General features: G+C 47.6%; 1 protein-coding gene across 1 annotated transcript; it reads right to left on the bottom strand.

Moving 5' to 3' along the window:
- Nucleotides 1-290: 290 nt before the first annotated feature.
- Nucleotides 291-2378, bottom strand: LOC146610111 (uncharacterized). Its single transcript, XM_085346792.1, has 2 exons — nucleotides 1923-2378; nucleotides 291-1853 (listed from the first exon to the last, which is right to left on the bottom strand). Exons 1-2 carry the CDS (start codon nucleotides 2373-2375, stop codon nucleotides 291-293), a joined length of 2016 nt encoding a protein of 671 aa, XP_085202918.1. The 5' UTR covers nucleotides 2376-2378.
- Nucleotides 2379-9172: the final 6794 nt, after the last annotated feature.

Here is a 9172-nt window from a genome sequence, read left to right as displayed (position 1 = left end):
CACACACTCACATCTACAATCATGGAGGAGAGCAGCAGCAATACCAAAATACATATAATAATAATAATAATAATAATAATACATAACTGCTCAGGGATCCTGGGTCGCCCAGTCCCAGGACCCTGACAGCACCCCCCCTCAAAGGGTCGGCTCCCGACGACCCCAAAACCAAAACAAAAAACAGCACAACCAACCCAGGGCGGGCGGCTGGGGGAACCAGGACGGAGGGCCAGAACCAAAACAAGCAAAAACAACAAAACAACAAACCGACCCAGTCCACAGTCTCAGAGTCAGACCGCGCATCCCGCAGCGGTGCAAAAAGAAAACGAAAAGACGCCACAAACAGTCACAGGCGGCCCATCAACACAACAAGAGAGTTCAGGGGGCCTACCTCGAGCCCAACGGCGGCGACGTAGCAGCTCCGGCGGACGGCCCCGGGTCCGGCGGCAGCAGCAAAACAGTTCAGGGGGCCTGCCACGGGTCCGGTGGCGGCGGCGCTGCTCCTCCGGCGGCCAGCCACGGGTCCGGTGGCGGCAGAACGGTTCTGGTGGCCTGCCACGGGTCCGGTGGCGGCGGCGCTGCCCCTCCGGCGGCCTGCCACGGGTCCGATGGCAACGTCGCTGCTCCGGTGAGCAACAGCGAGGCGTGGCAACAGGTCCATGACGCGCCGATCGCTGACGTGGACGCACCGGACGTGGACGGCGAGGAGGCCGCGCTAGACGTGGAGGTCCCTCCGGTCCGCTGACCTCCTCGGCCGGCAGCGAGAGCTCCTCCTCGGCCGGCAGCGAGAGCTCCTCCTCGGCCGGCAGCGAGAGCTCCTCCTCGGCCGGCAGCGAGAGCTCCTGCTCGGGCATGCTGAGCTCCACAGCTGGCGATGCGGGCTCCTCCGGCTCACTGAGCTCCTGCTCGGGCATGCCGAGCTCCTCCGGCTCGCTGAGCTCCTGCTCGGGCATGCTGGGCTCCTCCGGCTCGCTGAGCTCCTCAGCTGGCGGTGCGGGCTCCTCCGGCTCGCTGAGCTCCTCAGCTGGCGGTGCGGGCTCCTCCGGCTCGCTGAGCTCCTCAGCTGGCGGTGCGGGCTCCTCCGGCTCGCTGAGCTCCTGCTCGGGCACGCTGAGCTCCACAGCTGGCGATGCGGGCTCCTCCGGCTCACTGAGCTCCTGCTCGGGCATGCTGAGCTCCTCCGGCTCGCTGAGCTCCTCAGCTGGCGGTGCGGGCTCCTCCGGCTCACTGAGCTCCTGCTCGGGCATGCTGAGCTCCTCCGGCTCGCTGAGCTCCACAGCTGGCGATGCGGGCTCCTCCGGCTCACTGAGCTCCTGCTCGGGCATGCTGAGCTCCTCCGGCTCGCTGAGCTCCTCAGCTGGCGGTGCGGGCTCCTCCGGCTCGCTGAGCTCCTGCTCGGGCATGCTGAGCTCCTCCGGCTCGCTGAGCGCCTCAGCTGACGGTGCGGGCTCCTCCGGCTCGCTGAGCTCCTGCTCGGGCATGCTGAGCTCCTGCTGCAGCTGGACGAAGTCTGAGGTTTCCCGAGCTTGCACTACCCCCCGGGTTTTACGCAGGGTGCAAAGGCAGGCGGAAACTCCCTTGAGCTGGCCGAGGTAGGGGTTTCCCTCCAGGATTGCCTCGATGGCGTTTAACCCCACCACTCTTGCCCTTGTGTTGGTGGTGTGAGTTACCCAGTCCATCAGGCGTTGGACGCGGGTGAGGTCGCTCTCTCCGGACAAGGCCGCTGGAGTGGGCAGTGGAATGGAGGCTGCTGCTGGTGGAGAAGATGGCTGAGCGTGTGATGTGGATGGTGAACAGGATGAAACGGTAAGCGGTGAGGTAGATGTCGCGGGGGATGATTCAGCAGGTGACGGCTGGATCACTAGCCGGGCGATAGGCTGAGGTACAGCGACCAGCTGGGCCGCGGGCTGCGCTTTGGCTACCGGCTGGGCAGCTGACCGTATAAACATAGCCCCAGAGTAAACAGTTGAGGTGAGTGACGATGAATTGTCCATATGACTCACCACAGCCGGCTGTTGAGATGTCTGTGGATTTAGCTGCGGTGAGGAACGCTGGCGGCGCGAACGTCGTTTCCGTGTCGGCGTCGGGGCCGGCGTCTCAGGCAGTGAATCCACCAGCTGTCCGAGCTGGTGGGCAGCCTGAGGAGGAGAGTGGAGGTGGAGGGTGGAAAGTAGGAAGTCCAGGACCACCGCATTAAGGGAGTCCACCAGCCAGGGGAATTTAAAAAGCATCTCCTGCAGCCGCCTCTCCACGGCGCGACGCAAACCTTCCGCTGGCTTCTCCCACCACACCTCACATAGGTGGTACACTTCATCCATAACTTCCCTCCTGAGCCTCTCCTCGGAGACCGCTGGGTCCATAAGTGGCGGGATCATTCTGTCACGGTCTGGCTGGCAGACCGTGGGGATGTGGGGAAGGAGGAGGACCCAGGCGCGGTGCTCTATGTATAAACAGTGTGTTTATTTACAGAGTGGAACAAAAACAACAATAAATCCCCGTGTTCTCCCAGACTCCCGTGTCGTGTCTCTGCGTGAATAGTTCGTTTCTCTGTGCTCTCCGCTCCCGTGTCAGCACCCCCCGGTGCTCGCTGCTCTTCGTGCCTTCCACGCTCCTCCTGCAGGAAACAATAGACGCAGCCGTCAGGACACAAATAACCGCGGGCATACACTTACACACATTAACTCAATTCAATGGGACGACTAACGTGGAGTCTCAAGGAAATGATCCCGCGTCGGTGGGAGCTCCAACTCTCTCCTAAGTAGCTCCCCCGACGAGGCCTGATCAGCAGCAGGTGTGTGACTTCGGGTGTGGCCAGTCCTTCCGCAGGGCCACACCCCTCAGGCCTGCAGGTGGCTGAGCTCCATCCTCCAAGCATCCCCGCAGACATAAACACACACACTCACATCTACAATCATGGAGGAGAGCAGCAGCAATACCAAAATACATATAATAATAATAATAATAATAATAATAATAATAATAATACATAACTGCTCAGGGATCCTGGGTCGCCCAGTCCCAGGACCCTGACAACAGCACATACCTGTATAGTTCAGTACACTATAAGTCTGTGCTGTCTGTGCTGAAACATCTGCATTCATTATACATAAAGAGAATTTGTGGTAATACTTCCAGCACGTAAGCTCAGCTGCTGATACTGCTTGCATTGATAATAACAATGATACAAATCATAGGAACACACCTGGTAAAAGATGGCAAGTAAAAATAAATATTATGGAGTGTATTTTTAGATTTAGTTCTTAGAGACAGCTTGTCTGCCTCTAGCCCCATAGCTTCTATCTGGCAAATAGCCTAAACAAGTGGAACCAGTGCATTTTTTCTTAGCTCTTTATGAAGCTCCCATACAATTGCGAGTGACAATTTGTGCTAAATAATCCACAAGCAGTAGCAAAACCTGCAGACGGAGATAATATTATAAATAAAATGTGATGGAACAGTTTCATAAAAGTGCATTTATGAAAAAATACCATATTCTCACTCTGGAATTTACATCACAATGTATTCTTGTATATTAAAAAACTTACTAGTGGATAACATCTCTACACAATAGGAAATGAGAGAGCTGTAGTTTGATATGCATGGATCAGAACATTGACACCACTGACGGAATAATAATAAGCATTTCACTTCAGTGAAGTATTCTCCTGGAAAACTGTGGGTCCTGAATGTTACCCTGACACATATCACCTGCCTAAAAATGGCAATGGCACTTCATGCAAGACAGTGCTCCCCTCCACACTCTGGAAGCTGCACAGCAAAGAGTCAGAGGATTTTACTTGGCCTACAAAAAATAAACTAGTAGGGTGGAGGTTGTTGCCCAAGATAAGTAACGTATTACACATTTCTCGTTCCTTTTCAGTGCAGTACATTACTTAATGTTGGAGAAAGGAATTAGTTGCACTACTTGTTATATTACTTTGTTGTTACTCCATAAAGTGACCTGAAAGAGCTTGTCTCATAATTACTAGTTAACAATATAAACCTTAAGCTACAGTCCCACACACCAACACACATCCTTAGTCAAGTCTGACCGCTCAGGGTCTGGCTGCTGGGTTCTTGGCTACACTGCAAAAACTCAATCTTACCAAGTATATTTGTTCCAGTCAAAAAGATCTCATCACACTTAAAATAAGACACAATCAGCTACATATAACAGAGTAACTTGTTTCATTGGCAAATTTTTTTCACTTAATACAAGATATTTTTGCTTGAAAATAAAAATATAAAAAAATATAAAAAGATTTGCCAATGGAAGTGAAAATTCTCCAGATCCAAGATGCACTGTCTAAAAACAAGTTCATATATCTCACTGAAATGTTACTCTGTAGCTTTGCATTAGCATGTGTTAAATCCTGTTCTTTTGAATTCTTTTGGCGAAAGAGAAAGACTGAACTCAGAGTGGTCACGCTCAAAAAATAATCTTTATTTTACATTTCTAGAAATGGAGACCGAACACACATGAATGCAGTAGCAGCCTGCCTTTGCAGATGCTTGCAGAGAGCCAAAGTTGTGTTAGCAATATAATGCTGTTGTTTCTGTCTTGGACGCAGTTTCCACTTTACCATCATGCTCTTATCCTTGTGTGCAATAAATGTCCACAACTCCACTCCTCAAAAGCAGTATCCCCATACCGTGCCACCATTTTCTTTCTCCTGCACACAAACTGAAATAAGCTGATTGAAGTCCGAGTGTGCAGAAAGGAAAGAAAGAGGATGATTTTCTTTCTTTCTGTCTGCTTTAGTGCAGATAACTGAAGAACCTCTGTAACATAAGGAACAACAGTATCGTAACCATATTTAATAAATTTAGTAAAGTGTTACATTACTGCATAACAGTAAAGTGTTACAAAGTAACAAAGTTAGAAAGTAATCCATCACACCCAGCATTGTAAACTACCTATAAAAGATGAATATAGCTTCCAGGAAGAGTCATGGAATAGCAGAAATGTTTTCTAATTGGTTGTCACTAGTTTCAAGTTCTATTTAATAATGTTTAGAATCGTCATTAGTCAAAAAGGATGACAAGACATTGCATTCTTTAGGACCTATCTTGTGATTTACGAGTTGCTATCATGCGATCAAGCAGTGTCCTCAGTTCTTGTATCCATTACTGCCTTTGCACTCCGAGCGTGCTGCGAAAAAATGACATGAAATCTGGAAGTTTTTGGATGCAAACGTCATGTGGAACATATATATATACACAGAACAGTATTACTAATAGTATTGTTGCATAATCCTAGTTTTGTGTATACTATGCAGATTTTGTTGTGTGTGTGTGTGTGGTAAACTTTAGCCTATCCTAATTCACAGATTACACTGACCTGTAGCAATATTAGGGAGCAGGTGGAAGGGAGCCTGGAGAGGTGGAGATATGTACTGGAGAGAAGAGGAATGAATGTCAAGAGAAGCAAGAAGCAAGGTAGTGATGATAGATGAGTTTAGATACCTGAGGTTAACCATCCAAATCAACAGGCAGTGCACAAGAGGGAGAGCAGGCAGGGAGATGTGGAGAGGGTGGAGATGAGTGTCAGGGTGACTTGTGACTGAACGAAAGCAGCAAAAGTCAAAGGGAAGGTTTAGAGTGAGAGTTGGTTTGGAGATGGTTGTACTAACAAAAACACAGGAGGGTGCGCTGGAGGCTGATTTTGCTCAGGATGGACAAGATCGTAAAAAGTACATCAGAGAAGCAGCACAGGTGCAAAGTTAGAGAAACAAGGCTGAAATTGTTTGGATATGTACAAAGAAAAGATATACTGGATGAATATTATGATAAAAGAACCAGGTAAGAAGAAAAGAGGAACTTTCAAATGCCCACAAATCCTCAGCAAAGACTACTGGGACAATTAGCCACACACCAGGCCGTATTTTGGTCTCCAAAAGGCAAAAAAGCTTGAGACACTATCCACAACACCGGGTATAAAAACTTTGTTACTTACATAAAAAAATCATTAGATAACTGTGTCAATTGGTCTTTATTGAGGCATCTGAAAATGGTGTAATGGAATTCTGAGTGGATTCGCCGCTGCATGCCACGCAAAAGCATTTTCCACTCTGTTTACTATCCACAGATGCTCCTGTGAGCAACACTGTATCTTAGAGCAGTCCAAAACACAGAGGACTCCTCCATTACGCGTGTTGAAGTCCAGTATATGATAACCTCCCCATGCTCCACCTGACCCTCTCTGCTCCACAGATTGGTTATTGATCCTGCTTTCTTTACGCATATTGCCCCGTGCACTTTTTCTCTTAGCCCAGCCTTTTATGTGGAGACAGTCTAGCCGTTGCGCGGTGTCTTGTTGCAGGAAAAATGCTGAACGGCACTGAACTACAGTATGTCATCCTCCCCAGCTCGCTCCCTCGCAATAAATAATGATGGTTGCAGAGCCCTGTCAGTTTAGCTTTGTAGAGCAATATTTTCGAAAGCATTTATTTTTCCAATTCAATAGATCCTCATATTTCATTACCTGAAGCAGCAATTTTTTTCCCGTGCCCTTCTTATCTGAAAATGAGAGCGTGGACATGTGGCTTTAATCCAGAGCACACCAAAACACAATCAATAAACATAATAAAGAGACTCTCGTCAGTCGATACCACTTTTCCTCGGCATCAATCAGAACACAGCAGCTCTGTCTTAACAATTTCTTTCTTCCACATAAATTATCTTATTCTTATGCATTTGATTTCCATGTGTGAACAATAGAATCCAATAGAATGCATTAAAAGCTACACTTCCAAAGAATACACTGTGCAGCTTTGGAGTTATAGTGCATACTTATTATAGTGCATGTTTTATTGCACCGATGGCAAGGCTGCATAATATTTTTAGCATTTCAAACTTTATTTATAGCACAATATCTATTACTATAATTATCATTCCCCAGCACCTTTCTGCAGTGGTAAGCCTTTGGAGGAGTGTACCTCTATTATGTTTTCTCCCTCTAATGATCGGTGTCTGTACCTAAAATGAGCTATGAGACTGTATGTGTGGGAGTATACTTGCATTTCAATACCACCCTGCTGCACAGTAGTCACAGCATTCAACTGGGGACGAAGTAGACGGTGATTTGATGTGCAGGTGGCAAAGTGAAATTAAATTCTTTGCTGATTTTTATCACTGAACGTGTCATGGTAAGTAGCTCGAGTTTGATATGCATATAATCATTTTTAATAAGGAAGTGTTGAAAGCAGATGTCTTATGCTATGGCTTCACTGCTAAGGATTTTGAGGCAGAGCGCAAAGGGAAAAAAAACACAAATCACAAATGTAATCAACAGTCGAGAGGCAAAAAGGTCTTCGGATATGCTTCACGTCCTCCGATAATGGGTGAACACAGATTCTACTGAGGGTTACGATATCACCTTGCAAATGTGGGCGTTTTTTTTTTTTTTTGCTTTGTTTTGAGTGTGGATACTCATATATCATTCAGCCATCCCCCCTTGACAGGCAGCCAGCTGTGTCCCTGTCAGTATTCTGTCAGTAAAGCATTTCTCTTCAATCAATCATCTGATTACCCATTCCAGCATTTCCAAGATGAAAATGACGCAGTGGATTACACTGGAATCGACGACTGTGGTAGAATTAGCCAGTGCTGAAGGGGTCCCTGCAATTATGTTTTTATAACAAAAACATAATTGGACCGCTACGACACTTCACCGTGTCCCCACCTCCACACCCTTCACCGCTTTCTCTATTTGCTGGCGCCTCACTAGGAGCGTCCGTGATGAGGTGAGGCTGCACCTTGTGTCGTTCGCTGTAGTACAGCAAAATCAATGATTCGTAAACAGAGCCCGGTGACCTGAGACGCAGCGCTCCTCGCCGGGTGTCAGATAGGGACCCCTATCACTGCGTTCGATGCAATTATATACAGCCAAATGATCACCAAAGTCATTCACTTCAACCAAAATGTGTGACATAAAAAATACACACTCAGGAGCCTCCACAGTGTTCAGTAATTACTCGATCTTGCGATTCACATCTTTTGGTAACACACAGGCAGTAAGCCACCCAGGCCCCCATAGGGTAAATGATAGCTCTACAGCATAGTGTGGAGTTTCATACTGAGTGGCCACGGTGCTTCGTCTCTCCTACTAGTGACTCTCAAAAGTCCTTCGCTCATCCTAACTTACCCTAACTGACAGGACTATGAACACACACACCCACACACACACACACTGTCTCTCTCTAAGACCCTGGAGGAGCAGGGGTCTGGCAAATGCTGCTCTATGTTGAAAGGGATTAGAAAGATTTGTTAGTGCTCAAGCTGACTCCTTCATGTTAGGATTGCAGCTGTAGCTCGAGGGCTGTGGTCGGTCTCTGTCTCTCGCTCTCTCTCTCTCTTTTTTAAAAGGGCGCAAGCAATTTTTTTTTCCGTCTTTTCTTAGCTGTCCTGCTGAGGCTAATGTGAGGCGGAGAAGCAGGCTTTCAAAACCTGAAATACCTCCTGGGCCCGACATTCTTGCGGCACTGCACGGCTGTATTTTCTCTTATTGGTGGATTATTTTCTCTGTGGGGTTACAATGCCATTAAAACACTTTTCTTCCTGTAAAGTGGCTGCACAGACTGAAAATGGTCTGTTCTGTTCTCACTGTATTCTTCCCTGAGGAACTTTGCATCCAATTATACTCAAGGCATAAACTGTACAGTGCAGTGTACAGAAAGTTTTAGATCGCACATTTTCAGTTTGACACAGCCTCGAAAAGTTGTCAAAAAAGCTGTGATTGAAAACACAGCTATTCCCAGAAGACACGTGGGATGTTATGAATAAAGCAAGAAAAATGTAATCTGTTTGAGAGTTTCAAAACGTGACATTTATCCTGACTGAGGCGCTCTGGTCTACATGTAGCCTAAATCAAATGATTATATGTGCATCCAAGAAAACCTATTTGTTTCCCTCCATTCTAATGGTCCTGCCCATGGCTCTTTCCAGCCCTGTGATCACAACCTTCAATTTCATAGTTGGCTCTGAGAGATGGCACAGGTTGTATGAATAGCATGGGTCAGGCACATCCCATCCAGCGTTTCATTATTCATTGTTCTCATTTTCTGTGAGAGATTCATTTCTTTCAGGAAGTCATCTAGAAAAGCATCGAATGCCTATTTCCTGCTGGCCAGTGTGAGCGGAGGCTATGGAACAGCAGGGGTGGGGGGTTATG

This window comes from Diplotaxodon limnothrissa, linkage group LG22 (assembly GCF_057381915.1).
Source record: "Diplotaxodon limnothrissa isolate DT_005_m linkage group LG22, D_limnothrissa_male_GT1.1, whole genome shotgun sequence".
NCBI lineage: Eukaryota > Metazoa > Chordata > Actinopteri > Cichliformes > Cichlidae > Diplotaxodon > Diplotaxodon limnothrissa.
Note: the sequence above shows the minus strand (reverse complement) of the source record. Positions and strands in the feature narration are given on the sequence as shown.

Excerpts from the sequence above, each read along its gene's own strand:
- LOC146610111 (XM_085346792.1), bottom strand. The coding sequence starts at position 2,375 with ATGATCCCGCCACTTATGGACCCAGCGGTCTCCGAGGAGAGGCTCAGG. Across the intron at positions 1,854-1,922 it reads TACGGTCAGCTGCCCAGCCG|CCGTCACCTGCTGAATCATC; the intron begins GTAGCCAAAGCG and ends CTAGTGATCCAG.